The sequence below is a fragment of the Colius striatus genome, chromosome 2 (genome assembly GCF_028858725.1).
Source record: "Colius striatus isolate bColStr4 chromosome 2, bColStr4.1.hap1, whole genome shotgun sequence".
Lineage (NCBI taxonomy): Eukaryota > Metazoa > Chordata > Aves > Coliiformes > Coliidae > Colius > Colius striatus.
Genome location: NC_084760.1, coordinates 59,121,067 through 59,147,579, shown reverse-complemented (window position 1 = coordinate 59,147,579; position 26,513 = coordinate 59,121,067). Strand labels below are relative to the sequence as shown.

The window sequence follows — 26,513 nt, the reverse complement described above, 5'->3', positions numbered from 1 at the left end:
TACTCCCTATGTACTTCCCAAGTCCTGCAAGTCAGGCTTTACTGTGTCACAAACAGCATACAGTTGCAGCAGTGTGAAGGCACAGCTTTTCTGTGAAGTTCTGCACTTAAAAAAAAAATCTAATACTGAAAATTGCAGATATTAGTGAATGTAATTTACCTTAAAATCCTTTTTAAAATGTAATTTATCTTAAAATCCTCATCTTCTTGCCTGGAAAATAAGATGCTGATATTCCTCTGTTTATAGGGAAGTTAGGTAAAAAAGCTACTGTTTCTGAAACAATTTCTGTGACAGATTCAAGAAACAATCAATGTTTAAAAAATACATTCAATCATGTGTTTTAGGATGTGTAAAAAATCAAGCTATTGTATGCAGTTGAGGGTATACAATGATGAAATCTACAGTAAAAGTAGTATTTTATTATAAAACTAAAAGCTATATGCTCATATACAGGTATCTGTAAGTGTCGACTCTAGAGAGCATTTCTTAGTGATGTCATTTGAAATTATTTCGTCTGTTTGATATGTCTTGAACAAAGTCATCTAAGAATTTTTTTTTTTTTTGACTTAATTCGAGGATTCATGACTAGAATAAAGTCTATGAGTCAGTCTTTTGAAGTAATGTAATAAGATTATTTTATTTGTAATGTACTTTGAAACAGAGCAATAGAATACACACAAAACAAAAAAATCATAGATCCACAATATATGTGAAGTGAACTCACATTTTTCCCTGTTGCTCAGTGATGGTAGGCTGAATTGCAGTCTTGGTTATATGGGCAAAGTCACCATACTAAGGTTCACTGTTACTATCATCCACAGATGAGCGTGTGGTCCCACAGAGGCAAGAGACGATTGAGTCTGCATATTCCTAGCCCTTGTCTTGTGGTGATTGAGACGAAGTGAAAACCAACCACCTTTTCTGTTTTGCAGAATTATTTCTCAGTCAGGCCAGTTCCCAGAACTAGCTCACCCTGTGAGTACCATGGTCAGGCTGTCAGGCTGGAGAAGGTATCACTCAGCCACAGGGCAGGGTAGGAAGCAGCACCATAGCAGTCTCCTTCTGGGTTAGCTGAAATCACTGTGGAGCTTCCAAGAGCTGTCAGCAGGACTTCCCTGTTGTATTTCTCACATTAATTCTATCCTCAGTGCCTGTCATGGCACCTATTTATACTAATGTCCTTCGCACACATTCAAACTGCATGTGAATTGTGAGCTGCTTACATCTCTGCTGGGAACAGAAATGAAGTAATTGGTTCGATATGGAGTTTTGAGTACGGTAGGTGAACATTTTCTGTGTGTAAGCAATGGACTTGTGAAAGGACACCAAATGTGACTTACATCTTCAGCAGTTTGGATAAGAATATGGAAATAGTATCTTGTGATTATTGGTGGTAAGGTGGGAGCATTCTGGGTCATGCGGTGGAAACTGTGCTTATGTGCATATGAGATGCTCACATAGATATTACTGGGTAAATATGAACATGCTTTCCAATTCCAAGATCAATTTTTTCCAAGAGTTGTGCAGAGAACATATTGTATTTTTCTGGTTTTAGCTGGATAGCTGATGAAGATGTATTAATTCATACAAAGAAGAAAATCCCTATATGAACATAGCAAATGTTAATGTCACTTCCAATAATAGCCTTTCATGTGTGAGTGCTGCTGAGGCTGAAACAGTTTTTATAAAGCATATTTGGAGTTCAGAGGTTCTGAAGAGATGAAGTACAGAAAGGAACTAGCCCGGCCCCTCAAGTTGCTGAGTCCCATGAATTCTTGGCAACATGACCATAACTTCTATCTTATCTCTGCCTTTCCCGCAGTGCAGAGTAAAACTGTTGATGTTGGTTTCTACCAAAAAAAGAAGAAGTAACAGAAAAAAAGAGGAAATAGGGAGGTGGACACAAAGGTTAAATGGAAAGCAGTGGTTTGGACTACTACGTAGATAGTAAAGTGGATTTTTGGTGCTAGTGGCAGGCTAGAGTTGTAGCAAATAACCAGGAACAGAGGAATGTGAAATCAGGTGACATTCAGAGATCTTCTAGGGTGATTGGAGTAATGCAAAGCTTACTTGAATGTTCAAAATGGACTTAAACTCCAGAAGAGATAAGTGACTGCTTGCATATTGGGGTGAGATTAGAAGATGCAAGGCTATGAAGATGGCAGTTATCCTGCAACCCTGAGGTTTGTTTTCTTGGCTTTTCTGTGTAGAAATGAGTCTGTCAGTAGGTAATATTATTTACAGTTTTCCTTTTAACTTGTCAGAATTTGATAACTGAACGAAGAGATTGATTAAGAGATATCAGCATCATGTAAAATCATGACTATTCAATATGTTAACTTTTCTCATTTTCTATTTCTGCCACTGGTATTTTAGAATCCTAAAATATCTATTTTCTATAAGCTGCCCAAAACCTGACATTAACATTTTCTTTTTCTCTTTTTTCTTTTTCTTTTTTTTTATTTTATCCCTTTCAGAGCTACTGACAAACAAATGCTAAATTCTTCTGATCTCGTGGAAAAGAAAAAATATCTATGCTTAACTGAAAATGGAGTACTAATTGATCACAGAGTGCTAAAACAAAAGTGAGTTTATAATGAATTTACTACATTAGTCCTTATTCAATATCTCATATGATACTTCATGCAGGGGCAACACACACGTTTGTCTTTATTTCTCTAATTTTAAAAACCTTTTTTACAGATGTGTTTTCAATAGCAATCTGACAAATTAATCATTACAGAGTGGGATATGGCTATAAAAAAAAAAATCTGTGCTAGAAGCATCATAAACATAGTAGTTGGGAAGGTAGACATGCTGATTCCATTCACATGTTTTTTTTCCTGGAATATCAGAACGAGTCTCTCTAAAAAACTGAAAGAAAGACAGATGAAGGGGTTTTTTTCTTTGGGGATTTTGTGGTGTTTTTTGGGGGTCTTTTTCCTACACATGCTTTTCTACTTTGAAATGGGCAGTTAGTGTTGGAAGAGTCCTGTTCCTCTTTCAATAGTTTTCTTGTTTTCAAAGCTTTGTCTGCTCATGTCCTTTCATTTTTGCCTTCTATAATTTCCCCAACCTGTTACTATTCTTCCCCATTGATGTGACTTCACCATTCCAAGATACGGGAAGGTCTTCTTTCAAAACTGTTTATTTTATCACTTCAAGAAAAGAAACAAATAATTAGGGATAAGACTGTCTGGGAACAGAGGAGAGGGCTTAGTGAATCAAGCTAATGCTTTTAAAATAAAGTCATGATTTGAGCTTCAAAAGAACAAAGCAAAAACCCCAAAGATCCTGTCAGCACTGTTACCAATGAAACAAACCCACATGACTTAAACCCTCAGAATAAACCACTAAAATAATCTTGCAATAATTTTTTTTAGCCTGTACTTCTACAGGATGCTTATTTTTAATTAATTAACGATGAGTAACTTGCCTTGTGCTTGTGTATAAAGAGCTTAAAATGAGTTGTGTGAACCTGTGTAACCCAGAATAGTCCGGCTTTAGGAAATATGCTTTGCAAATGTTGTCAGTAGTAGTTTTCAAGGCCCACAATAGCCTGTTAAGGGAAAAGGGTTATCAGAAAGAGCAATGTTAATTCACCTTGGAGCAGAGAAGCAGCAAAGGAGGGAAGTCTGCTGCTGTAAATGAATGTGGCCCTTCTTGGTGAAGTAGTAAATGCCCTAAAAGTCAGCAGAGATGTGATGATTTGTAGTCTCAAAGACCTGAGTAAAGTTTATGAGGGCTTCTCTGTAAAGGTCAGATAAGAATCTGGCAAACGTCTTTCTCAGAAACAGTTTTCTTAACTGACTATGGCTGAGCAGTCCTTGCATCCATTAACTGCTACACTAGGTTCAGCCCAAGTTAAATACTATTTTTGGAGGTGAATGCCACTGTTCAGATATGTCTGTGACTTGATCCACCCTAATAAACAGGATATTACAAAGTTTAGGTTTGATTTTTTTGTTGTTGTTGCTTCCATTTCATCCTGCTTTCCTTTCCCTACAGTATTCACTTACTGCATTTTCAACGACTGATGGAAAAATTTAATGTTTTATACACTTGAGGGGATTATGCCAACTATAAGCAGGTTGTGAAGGGTTGAACAAGATGTTTGTCTCAGAAATTTGATTATGGGAACAGAAAAAAGTTGCTTTGACTATGATATCATGATAGATTCTTAGCCTAGAGTATAAAAATAATCCCCTGTCTATTCTGCTAATATACTTTGAAAGCCGGGTAAGGTGGTTGGTTTGTTTTGCATTCAAGTTTCAGTCGGTGGGTTTATATGCCGTAGTGAAAAATGTTTTTTCACATCAGAATAATGGTGGCTTGTTTTTGTATTTTGGTGTAATGTCAATTGATATTTCTGTTAGTTCAACTAGTGGGTTTTTTTCCATTGCTTTAAATTTGGAATGTCTAAATTCTGTGCTTTTTTTTTCTCTCCTTTAGTCTCTCATCTAAACTAATGGAGAAAGGGAAGCTGTAGTAACATAGGGAGGCAGTTCTGCAATTAGAACAGTCTGGACTGTCTATTCTGAGTAAGAAGGGGGTAGCTACACACTTCTCATCCGACAGGCCAGATTGGAAAGAGTAGTGAAGAGCAATGTTGACCTCTACTCCTTCTCAGTGGGTGTTTCCACTTTAGCTACTTATTTGGCAGCAGAACAGTTCATATCAACAATTCAAGTGCCAGTTCTACCAGGGGTTTTATTTGATGAGGTTTTCTTAAATGTACAGTTCAAATGATGGATATTTGGCTAAGGTTACACTTGTAGCCACTGTCTCCTCATTCATTTCATCCAATCCGAAAAAAGAGAACTTAAAATTTTGTGGGCTGGGTTTTGTGGTGCTTTTCTTTTTTTTTTTTTTTTTCTCCCAAAGACCAATGTAACTACAGCTTCAGTAACCAGCATGATTTTGCTTGAAATGAATTCATGAACACTTTTATAGATTGTTAGAACTGACGTATCAGCTCAGAATTTCTGTGTTTCCTCTGTAAGTAGTCTTAAGAGTCATGAAAAATACACTCTTCTGTATCACTAAATATTACAAAAATATTTAAGAAATGATAGTTTAAACATAAAAATAAGGAACAAATAGGATGCAGCAATTGTAGAATTTTGTTTTTATTGTATTGAAATTGTACTTATGTACAACCAGATGAGGTCTGCAGGTTATCTCAGTGGAACAACTTTTTACGTGAAACTACAAAACTAAAAATGGCCAGACTTTTTGTTAATCTTCCAAGAAAATTAGTCTTGAATTGGTACTTTTCTGTGAAGACAGTAAAACAGCTACAGGTGGACAGATTCAATATACTTACTTTCTGTGTTGGAGCACTAGCAGCCTGGCAGCCTGTTGTTTATCTTGTTGCTAAGACAGAGACTGTCATTACTTGCAAATAGCTGATACTGCTGTGAAAAGAACATCCTTTTATTGGGTGGTTTATATGTTCTGTCTGCCTTTCCACAAGGTGTTTGTTTATCAAATGATATCACTAATGTATCCCTTTTTCACTATTTCCAAAATAACGATCTAGTTATTTTCTTTCAACAGTGGTGTTCTGATACAGGTTTATTTGTAGTCTTATTCTTTCTACAAAAAACACATTCTGTAGCTCTTGAGTGTTGTGTAAAATATTTGTTGTCTAAACATCTTGAAGTGCTTTCCTCAGCTCAGGCAGATACGTACAAGCAGGATAACAGATCTTCTGGACAGCCTTGACAGTCTTGAACTTCCTTATTTGCTAATTTGGAAGCTATGCTCAGCACTGAGCTAAACCTGGGCCTGTAAAGTGTTTGCCTACTAATAGAGCCATTGCCAGTATTGACAGTGTATTGGTACTGATGCCCACATAAATTTGGGCTGAGAGCAAGGACAATGAGTTGGAAGATCTGTTTGAAAACAAACTTGGCTTCTGTCTCCATGATGTCCATACTGGCCTGCACAATAGTAAATTGACATTCATTTCTTTCCTCAGTGGAGCCAGCTTGTCTGCTGCAAACTCTCTCAAGATTGGGCACCCATGCACTAGTGCAAAGTTTGATCTGGTAACACCTCACTGTTTGGGACTGGAGAGCACAGAACCATGTTAACAATACCTAGTCTCCTTAATAAATCTTCTTAGCTAGTGCAGTCTTGCCTCTGGTTCAGTTGGACTGCAGGTAACTTCATTGCTGAGTAGCTGCATCTGGAGTGTGTTGTAGTTTTGACATGTCATTCTGCTAATGAGCTTTATAGAGCTCTTTTTTATTGCTTCCCTGTTACCTATACATCAGTATTGTTGGTCTGTGTTTAAAGTCTTTTATAGGAAAAATATTTTTGCTTGTGCTTTAAATAGAAGAAAAGGAAAAAGAAGAAAGTCACTAGACTGAAAAATTGTTGCTTAGTCAATTATTTGAACTTATTTTGATCCCTTTACACAAGAGAGAAAATTATTACTTTTATAGAAATATATATACATATATGCAGCTATAGTCCTACAAAGAAAATCTCAGCTGGACTATACCATTTTATATATAACTTAAGAGTTTCTTAGTTCCATGCAGAAATCTTATTGTTGTTATCATTAGAATTATTTCTATTACATGTGATGTTCATGTTAGTTCGTATGGACATGAAAAACAGCCATAAAAAAGCCAATGTTGCCTTTTACAATGGAGAAAATAATGTCTATTTTATTCAGAAGTACAGACTTCAGATCATAGAATCATAGAATCATGGAATGGTAGGGGTTGGAAAGGACCTTTAGAGATCATCTAGTCCAAACTCCCTGCAGAAGCAGGTTCACCTGGATCAGGTGGCATAGGAACATGTCCAGGTGGGTCTTGAAGACATGTAGTGTTTAGGGATTCTCAAACCATAAGTTGCATCTAGCCCATTAATTTTAAAAGTGAGTGAGTCTCTCTTCTGTGGGTTTGTCTCAATAGCATAAAAGCTATTTATTATTTCAATGGTAGATTCCTCTGTTGAATGAAGTATCATAACAGAAAAAGGCCTTCTCTTTTATTTTGACAATTGCTGATAATTTCGCTTCAATTGTTAATCTGTCTTCATAAAAACTCTTATACCTGTGAGGTTTGGTTTATGTAAGGTTTGGGAGAGATTGATGAAATGTAGGTTTTCAGTTTATGAAGTTGCAAGAATTTCTGCCACTTTCTTTTTTTAAGTCAGACTTTCATGTCTCTTTGATGTCCTCTCATTGCAGCAGGAAGCTTAAGTATACTAACAAGTTAAACTAGAAGACTAGAAGTAATATCTTCTCTGTACTTGTTGACTCTATTTTGGAAGCCAAGGCAACTGGGCTTGTGAATTCGGAGTGCTTGAGGTTAGCAGATCTGAATTTACTGATATGATGCTGTGAGCTTTTCACAAAAGTTTGCAGGGAAAAAAAAAGTTCCATCTCCTGTCTTCCACACCAAAAATAAGCAAAGTTTTTCAAATTAATTGCATGACCTTGTTAAAGTCTAGTAAAACATGAAAACAGCAACAAAAAATGTCCTAAATACATAAAATTCTTTGGATATAGAATAACACATCTTATGCAGGTGAATGCAAATAAACCCTGATAATAAATAGGCCTGATTATATAATAAAATGGCCTGATTTAGCTGGCAGTTCTGTCAGTTAGATTCCCCGAGGAGCACTTTTTCTCCCCCGTCTGTAACCTACAGCTGCTACCCTCGCATGAAATGGAAGTGCTGAGCCTTCACTTACATGATGTAGCTCCTCAGAATGGAAACTGTCAAAAAAAAGCTTGACTCCCTCTAGGAGGAGGTTGTGTTTACATCTTGCAAACTTTCTTTAAAGCTGATTAATTTTATTTGTAACTTTGTGCTTATATTGAACCCAATGATTTCTATAGCAAGAGTACTGCAGGGTAAGCTTGAGCTGTAGCTGCTCTGGGAAATGCGTAGCTACAGTGTCTTCCAGCCCCTTTATCCCAGTCTTGTTGAAGCTAACACTGCTGTGGGTAAGTTCTTGTTCAGTCTAAAGGATAACTGTCCCTGAGCTTAGTGAGAATTGAAAAAGTAAGAGACATCATTAGGCACTAGATAGACTACAAATCCCAGGTTCCAGGGAATAACTGGGAAACTCTGCATTTGTGCTAGGAAATGACAGTGGAGCACATGAAAAGAAAAGCATGAGAATCTTCAGGCCCTATTTTATAGGATAAAATTGAGGGAGAAAAATAATTTCTTTTGATATTTAATAATCTCTCATCTTTTATTGCTTTAGATAGAAACAACCTTTAGAACCTTTACAACCTTAAATATTATCATGCAGCTGAAAGCATATTACACGTGTTAGGGAAAAAAAGAACATTATTATCATTGCAGACTTTTCATTCCTTCACATGTGCAAATTCCAGCTTTTCTTTTCTCTTCTGTTTCTTCCCTGGCTTTGAAGATGCTTTTTTTCTTCTCAGCCTATAAATCTTCAGACAGGATTCTCTTGCTGATGGTTGGCGTAGACATGTGAAAGGCTAGACCTTCACCTGCAAAAAAAGCTTGTGAATCTATTGAGGCTCCACTCACATGCAGAGCTCCATCTAGATATACTGAACATGGAAACTCATTGATGTCAAAAAGGTCCTGCTTAGTTGGGATGTTCTCTGAATTACTGGCATCTGAGCTGATACAAGATGTACTAACGGACTCACGGACTTCATTGAAGTAGACAAGAAAGGCACGTGACACACAGCCTGTTTATGCCTGTGCTCAGTTGGCCTTTAAGTCATATATTTTCCTAAATGAACTAAGTAGAGGCAGGAAAGTGATCCTTCTTACCAGTATTCTCAGAGGCTTAAAAATGACAAAATTGAATTATTTGGTATTTGAACCAGTTTCTAGGTCTACTGCACTTTGCACGTGTATCTTGACTGAGATGTCTCTATTGATGATAAGATTATTTTTACTGAGATGTTACAGCTACTTCAGTCAGCTCTCTCTAAATAAGGTTGCCCAGGACACTGAACTTGGAGACCACAATACTGTGTTCACTCCTCACTTTTCAGTGCAGTCTAAAACCTTTATCAAATGATCTGTGTGATGCTGTAATTGCATAAAATCTTTATCTTTTTTCTCAGTAAAACACGATATCTAAGATTAGCGATCCAAGGCATTATATTATCTAAAGAGAGGTGGGAGAGCAGGGGCTGTTTTTTCTGGTTTTTTTTGGGGGGGATTTCCCAGCTGAAGGAGACAAACAGCTCCTTATAAAATTATGTTATGTTACAGTTTTGTGTCTCAGTAAACATGCTGTGTGGGAGATGCGATGGAGCCAAAGGAAGAAACAGCTGTGTGAAACAGTGCTGTAACGTAGTATAGTAAGTAAAGTGGTCATCGACAAAAGCTGTAAGATCAAAACCTCTGTGATTAGTTGTGCCCTTGCTGTAGTTATGCTTCTTAGGATGTAGTTCCATATTGCAGCTAAATGTAAAAAAACCAGCTTGCCTCATCTGCACTGGTATTTGTTTCACCTCGTGGGAAGCCATTTTGGGGACTTGAACAGTAAGAAAACTAAACCGAGAAGAAAAATGAAGAATTTAATCACCGTAGTTCCTTGAAATAACTTTCTGCACAGTAGAGATTTCTCAGTACTATTAAGAAAGGAGTAGTGACATGTGACAGTGGGAGGAGAGGAGGACTGACATGTGGCAGTAGCTAATCCTCAGAATGATTTAGCTCCAATATCAAATGTCTTAAGAACTGCATGAAGAGTATATGGGAATTTATACTTTGGAATCTTGATCTTATCCCTGTGTTTCAGGTAAGAAGACTAGACAAGGATGTTTCAAATCAGGCTGTATTTGTAACTGCATCTCTAACTGCATGTTGCTCTCCATAACCAAGGAAGGTTTTGTCTCTATGCATAAATTCATGTGCATGTACAGTTTAATTGAACTGTTCTTTTAGTTAAACAAGTTTCCATGTGAGCCTTTCTGGGGGTAGAGTTTAGTGTGAAGTTCTGCCTCTTTCAAACAAAGCAATGTTTCATTGTAAAATATGACTGCATATATTGCCTAACAACAATGATTTCAGCAAAAGCTAGTAAAATACTGAATCTATTGCACTGTGGAAGCTAAAAGAACTTTTGGATCTTGTTTGGATGGCAAGGAAGAGTTTTGTGTGCTTGAGGCTGAAGAGAAATGGAATTTGGATTATTTTTGTTGTACTGGCAAATGTGAACGGACTGGTGTAGGAGAGAGTTACTGCGCCTCCATAGCTATTAGCCATCTCACCTCCAAGAATTTTTCTTTTTCAGGGAAATTAGTATAATTCAGTCTGCCTGAACTGAACCTGCTGAATGTTCCACTTTTCAAAACAGCAATTCAGTTTCATCAACACCACCAGGAATTAGTGCTGCTTAGCTACAAATTACTGCACATTTTAAACTTTCATAAATTTTTTAACTAGTTTAAATAACAGCATATTGAAAATAGCATGTACCAACTTGCAGCCTGTCTGCTACATCACATCAGTAAAGTTGGTGAAAGCACAGGATTCAAACTTACAGACTTCTCATTGATGCTACACTGAACATCTATACTTTATTTGCATAGGAGGGATTTCCAAGTGATTGAAAAATCTGAGTTGGGTTTTATTTCCCACTTGCACATGAATTTATCACCAAAAAAGGATATGAATATGTGTGTGTGGATATATTTGTCACTTCTCAGACAACTTTTCCTTCTTTTGAGATTGGAAAGTACTAATACAAGTTCACTACAGTTTGCATCTACTGTTAACTCTGCTTCCTGTAAAATCTGATGAGCTTGGAGAGACAGCAATCAGGGCCATTTTTTATTCATTTTGCAAGGTAAAACAGTGCTGTGAGTACTGCTACTAGTGTTAATATATCTAGAAGGATCAGACGACAGTACACAGTGTGTTTATTTTTTTTCCTGCACTGCATTGCAATTTTCAGTAGTGCTGGGGTTGGTAAAGTTACATTGTGGCTGTAAAGCTTTTGCTAGGCTGCATGCTACCAACCTATCTTAAAAGATGCCAAGCAGCCTATCTAGGTCAACAAGGTTCTGAGAGTTATAAGCTAACATACTCAAGAAGTTATTGAGTCTACAACTAATGTTATAGGGGTCCAAAATAATCTGCCTCTTAGATATATAGTAATCTTTCAAAGTGGTATAAACTAAGCTATTGAAAATGCTCCTCCATTGGTATTGCATTTGATTTTGCCAGGCTAAAGTTATTGGTTACCATGGTGGTTTTTTACATCCTTATCTGAAAAAGGCTGGATAGTAAAAGCTCCCAATGAAGACCTTGCCAAACTTTTTCACAACTCTTATTTATATATCTATTTCTTGTGTATAGGCTACTGTAGAGAACTTTTGGAGTGAAAACTTGTGTATGTTGATTAGAATGTAGTATAGCAGTATTTCCCTCCATGACTTTCATAGACTTAAAACCTAGTGCAGCTTGGAAGAGGTGTTAGAGTATGTCTAGTACAGCCATGTGTCTTTAAGTGGGAGCTTTCACCTGCCAAGGCATAGAGGTTCCAACTTGAGGCAAACACGGTATAGATTTCAACAACTGTTGTAACTATCTTAATTTGCTTCATAATTAGTGAAGAGAAACAGATGAGAGAGAACATCTGGCCTGATTTATGTCTTCTGGCTGTTCTTGTCATCCTTCAGTGGCACTTATGTCTCTTCAGTGAATATAAAGGGAATGTGGATAATTGATTTGGATATAGATATCTGTATATTTATGCCATGTAGGCATCTACAGTTGTCATCTATAAGGATAGCATTTTACTTTAAAAATTCTTTTAAAAGTCTGGTAGTTGTTTCCAAATTGCAGAGAGCAATTTAAATTAAAGCAAATGTAAACGCCAGTGATATACATACCTAACAGGAGTCATTAGATGTCTTTGACACCTCTCATTTGAAATTTCTTTATTGAGTCAGGACTGTGATTGGGAAGCTGTCTGGGGCTGCCAGAACCGTTCCACCTCCTGATTGACTTCCAGCTCAATTTACCTCTACTTTTCACTGTATTTCTTCAGAATTAGAATTTGGAAGGCTCTCTGAATAGCCAGTGGTGCAATCCTGCCACAGGCTCACCTCGGCTGGGGTTTGATATCCGCAAATAGTGCTAATGGTCTTGGGACAGGAGCTGTGAGTACTTACAGGCTGTATCTGCTCTGTTTCCAGCTATTGTGCTGATAACTGCCTTCATCCATTCACTGCTTTCCCCTTTGGGAGGACAGTTTTGGCTAATGTCCTGTGTAGTATTTTATTCAATTAAGCTGTTTAGCTTACCTTGGTAAGTTAAAACTGGTGTGTAACACATTATAAATGATGACAGTTTAAGTTACTTTGCAACAGTAGCAAGTTTCCAGTGATTTCCTCTGCTCTGCCTTCAGTTAGTAACCAGCTTCTAGCATCTGCTGATTAAAACATTTAATAAATGGCATCTGATTTTAACCCAATATGTTTTGATTGCAGCCTCAAATTTCTATAGCAATAACTTTCCTTTGTGATGAATTTTTGTTTGTGTATTTTTTCTTTCTTTCTTTCTTTTTTCTTTTTTTTGCTTGTATTCCTATAGAAGAAAGACATGATCTTGATGATATAATATTTTCTTTTACAGAAAAAATTCGAAATCATTTTTTGCAAGATACAAGACAATGCAGTGGACAAGTTCCTATGCTTTGCCAGACTTTCCTTATGATGTCAAGTGCATATTGGCAGAAAAAAAATGCCCGGATCACAGTATGAGAATAAGGATTATTGAATTTTTACAGGCAGACATGACAAAATACCTAGAAGGATCATTGTGAGTAAATGTTAGACTTATCTGGGGCATTACCAATTGGTTGCAGAAGTAAATTTTCAAATGGATGTAAATCCATTCTCTTTAATATGCTTGTTTAAACAGAGGAGGGTAACAGCCTGAAACTTGTTGAAGCAAACGGGAAGATTTCGTGTAAACTTTAAAGCCATTTCCTTTGTTATTTGGAGGGGAATTGATGGTCTTAGAAATAGTCAGTTTAATGTATATCAGTATAGACTCCAGACAGTGTCTAATACTGTCTAGAATACCAAGTACCTCTTTTACATCTCCATCTTGTTTGCACAGGTATCCGAACAGTCAGCAATATAACATTGTCATCAGTGCTCTGCTGCAGGCATACCCCTTCCTTGATGAAGATGGGAATGGTTTTGTAAGTGTTGAAAGAGTAGTTCATCTTGAAAAATACAGGGTTTTTGTTGGGTTTGGGTTTTTTTTCATGCAATCAATCACAAGAAAGTAACCTGGTTTAGAGGAAATCAATACCAATCTCTTATATACTGGCACTGTTGGGACCTGTAAGCTTCACTTTGACATGTCTGGCAAATTGCATTATCACAATGATTGTAAAAATTACAGATTAAGCCAGTTATAGCTGCCCCTCAAAGCTACTGTGAGATCATGCAGGCTTGTACCCGAAGACCTTGATTGCTTGTTGGGTACAGTTTCATAGAGTCAGAGAATGGTAGGGGTTGGAAGGGACTTTAAGAGATTATCTAGTCCAACCCCCCGGCAGAAGCAAAGTTCACCTAAATCAGGTTGCATAGGAACATGTCCAGTCAGGTCTTGAAAACCTCCAAGGAAGGAGACTCCACAACCCCTCTGGGCAGCCTGTGCCAGGGCTCCCTCACCCTCACAGTGAAATAATTTTTTCTTACATTTAAATGGAACTTTTTGTGTTCCAACTTCATCCCATTACCCCTTGTCCTGTTGCTAGCTACTATAGAAAAAAGGGATGTCCCAACCTCCAGACACCCACCAATTAGATATTTATAAATGTTAATAAGATCCCCCCTCAGTCTTCTCCTTTCTAGACTAAACAGCCCCAGTTCCCACAGCCTTTCCTCATATGAAAGATGTTCCAGTCCCCTGATCATCTTGGTGGCCCTGTGCTGGACTCTCTCCAGAAGTTCTCTGTCCCACTTGAGCTGAGGAGCCCAGAACTGGACACAGGACTCCAGATGAGGCCTCACGAGGGCAGAGTAGAGGGGGAGCAGAACCTTCCTCAGCCTGCTGGCCACACTCTTCTTGATGCATCCCAGGATGTCATTGGCCTTCTTGGCCACGAGGGCACATTGCTGACTCCTGTTTAGTTTATTATGTTTAGTTTAGTTTAGTTTATTATTTTTCATGTTTAATTTCTTCTGGAATAATTTCTCCCAAAGAATAAATTTAATTGAATGTGTCTAATTTTTGTCTTTAAAAACAAGGAAGCCGAGCTTTCAGAAAATAGCCTATTCTATATGAGAACTAACATATGACTGATGCTCTTGCTATATACTGTGGTTGCTTGTATGTTAGATATCTAGCTTCTGCATGCAGTAATACTACTGCTTTAAGTATGTTGGGAATCTAGGACTAATTTTAAAAAAAATTAGAAACACTGTTTGGGATCTCAATGGAGACATAATAGAAAGCAGTGGAAGAAAATGACTTGAATTTAAACTAAATTTTTTTCACTCCTGTGACCCAGAATACGTATCTGCAGTCTCAGAGCAAAATGTTCACCTTTTGGCTTTGCATCATTGCTTTGCCGTGTGATACTTTTATAGCATCTTGTAAAAGCTTGTGAGACTCAGTGGGGATTGTAAGCTTTAAATGTATATAAATATATATCTCGTGCAGTTACTGCAAAATAATTTTGAGAATAAAAAGAAGTAAGGATCAAGAGGTGGCTATTCTTGTTTTCCCCTGAGCCAAGGCATTGGAAGAGGGATAGTGCTAAAGAAAGCAAACACATCTCAGAGAGAAGAGAGAGAGTAGAAGAATCAGAAAGCAGAAGTCCACCCTTATTTTGGATTGAGATACCTCTCTGAGTACCCCCAGGGATGTTCCAGCCTGGGGTTCTGGGTAATCCCAAGGCTTCATCTGTTTGTTTTTGGGAAGGAGAGCTTGAATGACATTCAGGTCAGGTCTGAAGACCTTTTTACAGACGTTAACTTTTAAAAGCTGTTTTTAAACAAAGATTCTTAAAGTAGGTTTTCAAAGAGCTTTAATTGCAACAAGACCATAGACTGAGTGAAACTACTTACAACATCATTCTTTGGGAAATGGCCATTGATTCTCAGATTGAGCTCAGAATTGGCAGAGGTTATGTGATGCTGCAGAGACTTCAGAGTTTTTTTCTTTCTCTTTTGATATTTCTCTCATGCTTACTAGAAAGCATATCTGGAAGAAACCACCATAAATAAGTGGAAGGAGCTGGAATTAGCAGTATGCAACATTGCTAGTCTAACACTTCTGAGCCAGACCTTCTCCATTGCCTGGGTTAAGGCAGGAAATAATGCATGAAAGGTGTATGTCTGTATACTTTAGTTTTGACAAGGGAGTGAGAATGGATTGCTATTTTTATTGGCCCTGCTGTTAGACATTCTGTTCCTCCTTCACAATCATAAATGCTATGAATAGCTCTTTTTGCTTGGTCTGAGATAGTTGTCTGTTACAATAGCAATGGCTTAAAACAAATCCTAGAACATGTACACGACTACTTAGCATGAAGCTTACAGTAAAACTAAATTCATATGCCTTTAAGAAGCAAATGAACAACAACAAAAAAATGGCTAACCACCATGCTTTCATCTTTTCTCAGAAAAAGAGACTTCAGAAGCTAAAAAAGTGAAGTTTTTGTAGGCTTTTCTTTTAAAAATGCCTCAGGCTAAGCACAAGACCGTAAGAATTGCTGTTTGCTGTTCCTGGTAACAGTATTGAATCATAGGTCTTGTAAGACATAAAATATTATTTACTGAGAGGTTTTGGATACCTTAAACTTGCTTATGTAGATCTGAGTTTATTTAGAATACCAACAAGTTTTCAGACTTTTAATTTCTTGTCAAAGTTACAGGCAAAAGAAATAGTTGCATTCACTTAAAAAAAACCAAAAGGCCTGAACATACTCTGGAGTTTGGCTCACTTCTACCATTGGATGTTTTCCTTTCTGATGCCCAAAATGCTCTATCCTACTGTATTTTAAATGACATTAATTTATTACTCTGGGCTTTTTTGCTGTGCTATGTCTCAGTTCTTAGATTCAGTTAAGTACTAAATTCATGCTTAAAAGGAAAGCAACTGCTCACCCTTTGATGTGGAGGAGCAGCCAGTGTCTGCTGGGGTCTGCGGAAGGCTGCAGTAGTTCTCAATGAGATGCTCTGGGAAAATCTGTCAGTGATATGATTTTATTTTCAGCTCAAAACTCTTATAGTTTGGAGCCCTTCACCAGAAATGGATGTGTCTTGGCTTCTAAAGGATGCATTGGAGACTGTTCTGGGTTCTCCCACAGCCAGTGCGCATGCCCATGCGTGGTGCAGATGGGCAGGGACAGCCTGTGGGGCTTTCTGTCTGAGAAAAGGGAAAGCTCATCTTGTAAGAGATCTTGATATTTCAGAATGATCTTTTTCTTCTGATCAAGAACAGAATAGCAGAAGGTAAAGAACTCAATGGGATGAAAAACTTGGAGAAATTTTGAATTGGAAATGTCAGCACTTTTGCTGCAACATTTTCATGGAAATATGACTTGGAAAATTAGAAAGAGGAAAGATCTGCTGGAAAACATAGAGGAATACTAACAAAAAACAAACTTAAGAGGGCTTCAATTCATATAAGTATCTTCATGATAGGAAAAAGTTTACTTGTAAAACTTTGAACATTCCACTTTTTTGGAGGGAGAGATATTTGTTTGTTTGTTCAGAGTGTTTTTCCAAAATATTTACAACTCCAAACTATTTTCAACAAGTAATTTAAACAAGATATGCATTATGTAGAAACATAGTCTAATATTTTCAAAATCACACTGTTGCAACAAGAGGTTATTAAAGGTTTAGTTTTTGAAGATTCATCAGCAGATTATCCATAATTCTATTTTCTTGGTTAAAAGATTTCCTATTTAATTTTGCAGTAGAGAAAAATTTGCTTTTGTACCATTGTCCTTTTAGAAGGATATCTAATGGAATATAGACTGAATGATGATAGTCATAGAATCATCGAATCTAAAAATAAGGTTGTAAATACTTATGTACTATGAATTTAAAAAGAAGGTGATTTACTAGGTCACTGTAAAAGCAAGAATTAGGAAATAATTATTTGAAATAGTAAATAATAACAATAATAATATTATACTAAAAGTAAAACTCATTTAAGAAGTTTCTGGTGCATTTGGAACAAAATTAATTTCCCCATGCAGTTCCAAGATGAGTTTTTGGAAATAAATGCTCTAAGATGTTTTACTCAGGGAATTTTTCCCATGTGGTTTTCTTCTACATAACAAAGTTATTCTGAAGTAACACATATAACATTAAAAAAAAAATCTCTGTTTAAAAATGAAATAGATTCTCAGATTTCTGATCTATAATGTAACCATTGAAACATTTGTAAGTAGCTACAAATAGGCTATTCAGAAAAAGTCAACACTGTTGTCACAGGAGTCAGAAGAAAATCGGTATGACAATGTTTCTTGACCACTCACAAGCTACAGTTATATTTGTATTTATTCCTTTTACTAGAGTTACAGCCAACCATTTGGAAAGAATTACTGTCCTTATTCAATTTAATTTCAGTGAACACTTGAAAATGGTATGATTTCAAGACAACCACGTGTGAGGAAGCAAAAGAGAGGGCTCCCATCCACGCCACTTGCAGTGGGGTTCGAGAAAAAGGCTCCCTTGAGTTTGGGACCACTGAGTGGTCGTGTGATGTCAGTGAAACCCAGGATCCCAGTGAAACCTGGGATTCCAGTGCTGACGTGCCTGAGTTATGTAACCACTGAGCAAAAATGATTATTTGCTAGTAAATTACTGTTTCTAATCTGTGTGTAATCTTCTCCCCTCCTATGTCAGATAGACACAGACTAATCTTTCTGCTTCCTTAAAAACGTGATAAATCATCCTGGGGTGGTTTAGGCTTTTTTGGGAGGGATGTGGGGGTTGGGTTTGGTTGGAGTTAATTAAAGTTATCAGCTCAAAAATGGTAACAAAAGCTTTCGTTTTAGAGGTTGCATTACTTGCTAGGGAAACCTCATAATTGAATGTGCTGTAGTCTCGTTTGTGAAATAGGTATGTTCCCACGCTTATGGGAATCCTATTACAGAAATAGATTTAGTTAGAATTCTTGTCTGCGGACAGGAGGATGAAAAAGCTGAATATTTTGAACTTTGAAGGACATTTAAGACTCTGTATAGGTGTCAGCATATTCTTTCACGTGGAAGAATAAGTGAAAATGTCTTAGAGCCAAAAAAATGGTTTTCAAAAGAAAGAAACTGCATAAAACTCAGCTAAGGGGATATTTACATTATCAGCTGCTAACATATTCTGAGATGAACATCTCTTAAAATATTTTAACATCTGTTGAACACTTCAGAGAAGCGTTAAGATAATATTTTTGTTTGCTTATTTCTTAACAACCTTAAAATAACAATGTTTCAAATAAATTTTCATAGGCATATAACATTGAGATATTTGCATGAAAATGTAAATGCATAGGGCCAGAATTTCAAATTTATTTAGGAACTTTAATGGTTCAGGCAGATATTAAGTGGGATTTTCAAGGCATTCAGTCTTATAACTACTACTGAAAACAGTGTTGGGGTCTTAAAGAGACCTTCACATCCATATGCTGGAGGCAAGAAAGGCAGGCATGTCAGACTCAAAGTGTAATTCTTAGTCTACTTCTTCTGAATTCCAATTTACACCAAAGTTAACCCTTAAAGTCTTATGACCTTGAATGATAAAGGGCATTATTTTGATAAGAAATTTGTAGTAATCTTTCTTCTGTTTATATTGTGTTTAGCACATCAGTGAGTATAGGCTGGAGTGTAGTATTATGAGTATAGTATTGGAGTAAGTTTTAGAAAATGAGGTAATGACTGTTTAAATCTCTCTTGCCACATTCTTTCTTTTATAGTCACTTTTCTGACTAATTTTTGTTCCCTCTGACTGTTGAAGATCCTCAATAACTAGAATAAGTAGTTGCTTTTGAGGATCTGACAAAACATTTTCAATATTCACAGCTACAAGGTTTTCCTGGAGACATGTTTAGCAGTTTTGGCTTAGTAATTGTTTCTCCACATGTCAGTAGTTAGCACGGTGGAATTCCACCATGGGACACCCAGTCAGGGACTGCAGGTGAGCTGCCGTCTGTCTAGAAGGATGCACAAAGAAGTTCAGCTGCCAAGGAGTGATAACTGGCTCCATTATACAGCGACTGCATTCACTTACAATACAGAACTACCCTTAAGTTGCAATTTACATGTCTCGAGGAGTCTCACAACCACTAGGAGCTACTCAAGATCCTTCTAACTCAGCAGTTCAGTTTAATAATACACTACACTTGATCTGGTGTCACCGCAGGCTTCCTGCAAAAAGCAGTGTTTCACTCTGTCTTTTCTTCTCCTTTGTGCTAGATATGATGGTCATACAAATGCACAACCAGTCAGAGACAGTGAAAATAATACACTCAAAAAAACCCAAAGTATTTGTTTTCTGCGACATAGGTGAGCTCATCTGATTCACAGTGTAGTTTCATGACCTAATGTCATCAATAGGGCTGAGAAAGGGAAAGTAAACTGAAGTTTCACTGTCAGCCCTGGTTATATTGGATACATCTAACCTTTAGGTTCAATTACTGTCATCCTTAATGACCTCCACCAGTAGTCCTGCTGTTTAGTTGCCATGGAGTCATGTACCAGAGGTGATTGTGTTTCCTTCAGTCCTGATGCCATCAGTATGCTGGTTCCACCCTATGAATCTTTTTCTGTTTAATGGTAAACAGTTCTTTGTAAAGCAGAGTTAGATTAAACAAAGTGACCTGCTTTAGAAATGGGGCAAATTCTTGAAAAATACTGGTAATGAGAGATTTTTTTTCCCCATGCAGTTGCTATGGAAACGGGCCCTTAAAGATCGTTTCAAATATGTGCGGAGACCCATTGAAGATGATGAGCAAGTACTGAGGAACAAATGCAAGTTTGGTCACAGGAGAGGACAGACCAGAAAACCTTCATTGGGCGAAAACAGACCTGGTGATGTCCAGATGCAAGTAGAGGTAAGACTTTTGGTGCTGGTGTTCTGTGTCTTTCAGCTACTCTGCTGACAATAAGGCCATGAGTAAGTAAAGGGGAGAGCTAAGTAATCTCATCCAACTTAATTAATTTTGTACAGAGTTTTTCCTACAACCGGATCCTTGACTTTTCTTCCTTTCTGGAGAATTCAGTATTAACAGTGCAGCTGAACCCAATGCTGCATGGCTTGTACATTTGTAATTTTGAGTTGCTGTTGCCATCTGGATGTAAAGTTCTGTCTTTTGTTAAATGCAATATTCTCATTCTGCTTCAGAATATACACCTCCAATTAGAGTGAAAGAAAATAGAGGCTTATGTCTAAGAAATCTCTGTGTAAATAAGAAGCAAAGTGATATTTGAGCTGATAGCAAACGACCATATCCTAGTGTCACATTGCACTTTGTTACACAAAAGTTGGTTATGTTGATGTGTGACATACACAGGGATTCTTGAGAATGTATGCATGCAGTTGCTGTATTCTCCTTTAGTTAGAGAATTCAGAGAACTATCACAGTCAGTGACTTATTTCAGTAAGTGTCTGAAACATACTAATTAATTTATACACTTTTGTAAATACATCAATTTTACAGTTATGCTTCGCCAATGTTCCTCACGCTTCCTTGTGATGCCATTAAAATGCGGTAAAGTTTAAACACTTGTAAGAATGTGATAAAGAAAATATGTAAGTAAATTTTTACTTTAATTTACACATGCCCATCCTCCTGATTACCAGATACATGTATATAAGGGGAGCAAGGGTAGTTTACAGGGATTTACATTGACCATGTGTTTGAAAGTAGCTATAGGTTTTTACCAGGAATGTTAAGATTTGTTTGATTTGTTTTTAATTCTCAGAAGCTTCAGTAATTTGTGTTTATCCCCTTTTGATTAATGTGTGCAGGAATATACAGTTGCCTCTTTTTGCTTGCTTTAGTGAAAGGTTTGCAGAATGTGTGAAGTAAGCCTGTAACTTGGGCATAAACCAATGAAGTCTTGCATACAATAAAGGAGAAATGACAGTCTCCTGGTTTTCTACATGCACAAAGAGTTATCCATTCTTTACCAGCTAATGCTTAGAAAGGGTAAATATAGGTCTTTTCTGTCACATCAGCTAATTAAGAAGGGCTTTGCAGTGATCCTATAGGGACTGCAGGCTCAACTTCATTTTTCTATACAGAAGGTGTACCTGCACTGCACTGTGTGTCTGTAAACCAGGAATCTCCACTCTTTCTAAATGCATTGCCGAAGGCCATCACTGGACACCTCTTGTTTGCTTCAGCAATTGAAGAAGAAAAAGATATGTTCCATCTTAGGTGTTTTCTGTTAGCCTTAATGTTGTAAGCAAATAAGTGTTAAACTAGAAAGAAGAGTAAGGATGCTGTATATCCCTAAACAACTCTCCCCATTATTTCTCTCCTTTTTCCTGTATCCTGAATATATATCTAGATAAAATGTAAGTGCAAGGATTAACACTTTTGGAACCAATGAAGGCTCAAGAATCAGTCCCACAAAATTGAGAGAATCATACTTTCTTAATTTGAAATGTATTTCTACATTGAAAGCAGCTGTATGTGGCTCTGAGATCCTAAATCATGTCACTACAAATGTGCACAGATAAACAAGACGTTTGATTCTTTTAAATGAGTGTAGTGTGGCCGTTTTCATTCTGTATATTTTGGGGAATACATAAAGGCACCTTTTTTCCAGTCCTTGCTACCAACTATGTGATAATTTTAAACTGCTGAACAAAGAGCCTCCAAAAAATAAATATTTGTTCTAGAAGCCAATACCACAGGCAAAATCAAATGATATTCAAATTATCATTAGCCAGATCCCCTTGCCTTCATTCCATTTCCAAGTCTGGAAGAATTGATCAGTCTTGTTTGGACTGGAAGCCAACACATCAGTATTATTTAAGGTAAAATTATATTAAATACAATTCTAGGTTAAGAAGAGTGATCAGTGAAGCATTCCTAGACCATTTGTGTTGCCGCACTCTCTTAGATGGGCAGATAGGACATTTAGGGCATTACAGGTCAAAGCCAAATGGCAGATAGTGGAGATGAAAGAGCACATCTGTTCCTAACAGATGATCTACTCAGCAGCCACACAGCTGACTTCTATATTGAGCTTTAGTTTCTGAACAGTCATAAAACATAACTCCATCAAATGTGCTTTATGTCAGTATGATCTTGGATTGATAATGGTATGAAATTGATAAAAGCATTATTTACTAGTAGAAAATATCTCAGTGGTACCCCTGACATTTCTTTTTATGTTTAAAGCCATAAAATCCTCAATCACTCTTTTTATTTAATCATGTGAAAAAAATTTACTTGCCAGGACGAGTCTCCTCTGATGTTTCAGGATGTGCTCAGAGGCAACAGATGATGTCTGCCCCTTAGTCTGTTCAAGTTCTGTTACTGGCCAGCAGACATTCCTCATCCAAACACAGAACGAGTGTCACTTGGACTCCCACACAGGACATTGCTTCCAGATGGAGCATCTGGCTTTCTTCTCCAGTTTCTTTAAAACATCTGCTGTGTTCCTAATTACAGAGCGTTATGTTCAAGCAAGATTGAAGTGTGCATTCATATTAGAATGCCTAGCATCACAGGAAAGATATTGAGCAAGCGTAGTGTTCAGGGCTGTAAAATGATGATGTAAGACCCATGCTGGATGTGCCTGTCACCAAAGAAGGTTTTGCTTAAAATGATGTTACCTACAAATTCTCACCAGATTGAGCCACCATTGCAAAGAAACTTGAACTATGCCTGACCTAGACATTAATATCAGCCTCCATGTCTCAGGAATATTCAGAAGTTGATTAGGAAAACCGCATTAATTAACAAATTCTCTGGCTGTGGAGTGAGAATCCTGCTCAGTCAATTTCCACAGTAAGGCAAAAAATATCCTGAAGATACAATAACCCAGGAGAAAGTGTTTTATAATTATACTGGCCTTCACCTGCTGCAAATGGAAAGTACTTTCCACAAGAGGAGTTAACACACCACAAAATAAGTAACACAAGTCAGGCTCCTCTCTGTACTGAGACTGGGACTACTGCTTAGGCAGCCATTCAGTTGCATGTTCTGATTGATCTACTTTCCTCTGCCGTAAAGAATTATTTGGTTTATGGACCTTCAGACTATGAGAGAAACCTCCTCCTGCCAGTTGTAATTGAATGGGCTTTAGACTGAGAGAACCAGAACGAACAGGAAAATAGGACACTCTTGGTGTACATTTTTGAACAGTGGATTATCAAAAGGTGATGGAGGGACAAATGGAATTAGAACTGGTGATTGGCTTCCACATGATGAAAGCATATGGCTCAAATTCTAGCTTAGTCATCATAGGGGTGGTGGCCAAAGAGCAAATTGTCCCTTTTGGAACTTCAAGTTTCGAAATCTTGTCAATCTTGAACAGTGCTGTCCATCAAAAGTGTGCCTTCATAGTCAATTTGGTTAGCTAAATACAGATATAAATTGCCTACAGATATCCTGTATGACTCCACCTGCCAATTCAAAAGGGCATGGGTCTCTCATAGGCCCTGTGTCATATTGCGCTAATTCTAGAGATTTCTGGAATATGCTATGACATCTCAAATGCCACTAAATAGCTGTATCTATGCAACTGAATTAAGCATCTTCAAACCATTACAGCCATTGAACGAGAAAAACTGTCAGCAAAGGGACTAATACAGGGATATCTTAAGTTACTTGAATTTTAAGGAATATAGTATAGTACTGTTAGTACTTCAGAAACAGAAGTGGAAGGAGAGTGCAGATCCTCTTCTAATCCCTCCAATTTCTTACGTTCTATGACAGTCTGTCCATGAGGTCATCAGGGCTTCTCTGAAACTGTCACACAAGTAAATTTGGAGTTAGGTGTGAAGGGGAAATAGGATCTGACAAGACATCAGTTAAGATGGCAGTAGATGTTTGCAGATAACTGGGCATATTTGCCACACTTAGCAGAGCTGGGAATATCATAATTAAAACAATTTATAAAGGAGACACCAGCAGTACATCTCCTTTCTGTGTCAATGGGGGAGAGATATGAGATATTTTAGTGAGTACTTAGACTGGGAGAAGCAGGAGGATTCTTTAGAAACTTAAATACATGAAGGTGGACACCTGCTGATATTAGTGCTGTACAGGTAGGATAAGTAGGAATGTTGGAAGTGGTGAATGTGCAAATCCTCTGTCAAGAGGACCAGACTAAAATCAGAAAAGCCCTCTATGCTGTAGTCACAAATGTAGCTTGGACCAGCCAGCTTGAATAAAGATGGTAGGGACAAGTTAATGCAGCTGGTAAGCTACTTCGGAAACAGGTGCTGCAAGTTAATCAATTGGGCCCTGGGTGATCTCATGGGCAGAAGCAGCATATAAGGAGGTAGCTAGCAAAGGAAGGGTGGCTTTGAGTCAACTCTAGTGGTTGTACTATTTTGCCTGTGTATGTCTCTGCATGTTCATAGACTCTCTATGTCTTTGAGTGAATATTGCTTGCACCACTACAACACTATGCCAAGAGAACCAGATGAAAATTGGAGAACAATTCTGGTCCAGAAGGCATTCAGGTTAGAAGCAGGACACCATACGTTCTTGCTTTGGTGGTATCTTGCAGTACAAGAGCCGTGAAGCTGCTGAGAATGTTTTTGCTGTAAGGCTTATCTCAGAGAGAATGAATGGACATCCTGGCTTTAAAGAGGAGGAAGGCTGTTGAAAAGTTGAGTGATGGTCTGCCTGGGTTTGGCAAAAATCCAGAATCCAAGTTCGGTACCAGATCCAGATTTAGTTATGAGACCTGGAAGGCTTAACCTGCATGAAGTACCTGGCTCAGGTCAGATGTAGAAGATAGTCCTAAAATCAGCCAGCACAAAGGAGCTGATTGTTGAAGGAAGTCAGCCATTTAATGAGGTTATTCAGTTGACCTATGCTGTCTTTTGCCTTCACCCTTCCTCAGCCCGCACAACATTTTATCAAAGTCATAGTGAAGCTGGGAGCCTGCATGACCCTCTGGGAATGGTCTTAGGGCTAATTGTGAGGAGAAAAATGGTGATGGAAAAGTTGCTGGTCTGGGTGCTTTACGCTGATCATAATCTGGAAATCGTCTTTTCTGTTGAAAGAGGGAATCAGGATGGAGTGATGTCTACCCTGTGAACTGGAGTTTCTATTACCTTGAATTAGGTAAATTAGGCAAATCAGACATTTCTTAGGGTTGTGCTTTTCTTTGTGATAATTAACATCCTGATTGTCAATGAGATTATGCCACTGCAGGAGTTAGAAACTTGAAACAATGTTTCAAGGAGACAATAGGATTTGAGATATGATGTCTGGACAAAAGAGAGGAATGAGGAGAAAAAAAAAAAAAGGTATCAGCAAGGGAAAAGTGAAACTAAATGAATCAAGTGCCTGTAAAAGTTTCAGAGGGTGAACAGCTTGTGCATGAGATGCAGAAACTCTCTTGGCTCAGTCATGTGGTTGAGGGGCTCTATTGGCAGTTACATTTTAGGTACCACCTATACTGTGAATGCTGTACACAGATAAAGCAGGGACGAAAGCCCCTTTTCCTCTAAGATTAAAAGTCTCCAAATCAAGTGTTTGACTGTCTGCACAGCCAGGATGTAAGTGTGCATACAAGAATGATCATTCAGTGGCTGTGTTGTTGTAATATGATTTTTCCACTAAAACGTTGATGTACATACATAGTGTGTATGTTGCTTAGAACTAATATTTTTAAATGTTTTTAGAGTAGAAGCAAAAGCTTTTGGTATACATCTTATGCTTCACCTTCTTATTTATGGAATTCACTGTCTCCATTGTTCTGTGAGTTAACATAAAGTGTTAAACACAGGTTGACCCTTGGCAGATGAAAACAGCTTTCACACATTTTGCTTATGTTGTGTGTCTGGCAGCTTACACACTAGAAAGCAGCTGTGACAAACTCATTTATGTAGCTTTGAGAGTTTGCAGTTACCATTGCCATGTAACTCTAGTTCTGAAAGTGTCTGGCTGGCTCTAAAGGGTAATTATGTGTAATTAAAGCAGAGCCTGCTTTAATTAAACATCTCATTTGAGTAAAGTCAGAGTGGATCCTGCAGCAGATTACATGCTTGTTTTGCATGAAAGTAGTCTTCTCATACTGCTTCACCTGTCTGTATTCAGTGTTTGGACAGAACAGGTGGCACAGTTGTGGTTCTCTCCTATCCTCTGAGGCAAGAAGATGAGCCCTGAGTGGTGTCCAGCTTATGCTTGCCTTTCAGATTTAGACTAGTTGCATATCAGTCTGGGATGTTTAGGGGTTTGAGGTTTGTGGGTTTTTTGAGCAAATCTTCACTTTCTGATGGTCATAACCTGGTCTGAGTATTCCTTCTGATATAAAATGATCCAGTGCTCAGCATACCAAATGTCATTATGATGAACCTGAAA

The 26,513-nt window shown here is 37.6% G+C and overlaps 1 protein-coding gene across 1 annotated transcript in view; it reads left to right on the top strand.

Moving 5' to 3' along the window:
* The window catches only part of SAMD3 (sterile alpha motif domain containing 3), a 39,881-nt gene that overhangs the window by 2,596 nt on the left and 10,772 nt on the right, over positions 1-26,513 (top strand). Inside the window, exons 3-6 of the mRNA XM_061990548.1 lie at positions 2,478-2,585; positions 12,618-12,803; positions 13,107-13,191; positions 19,899-20,060. Of these exons, the coding sequence (XP_061846532.1) occupies positions 2,478-2,585; positions 12,618-12,803; positions 13,107-13,191; positions 19,899-20,060 (541 nt within the window). The remainder of the gene's footprint in view (positions 1-2,477; positions 2,586-12,617; positions 12,804-13,106; positions 13,192-19,898; positions 20,061-26,513) is intronic.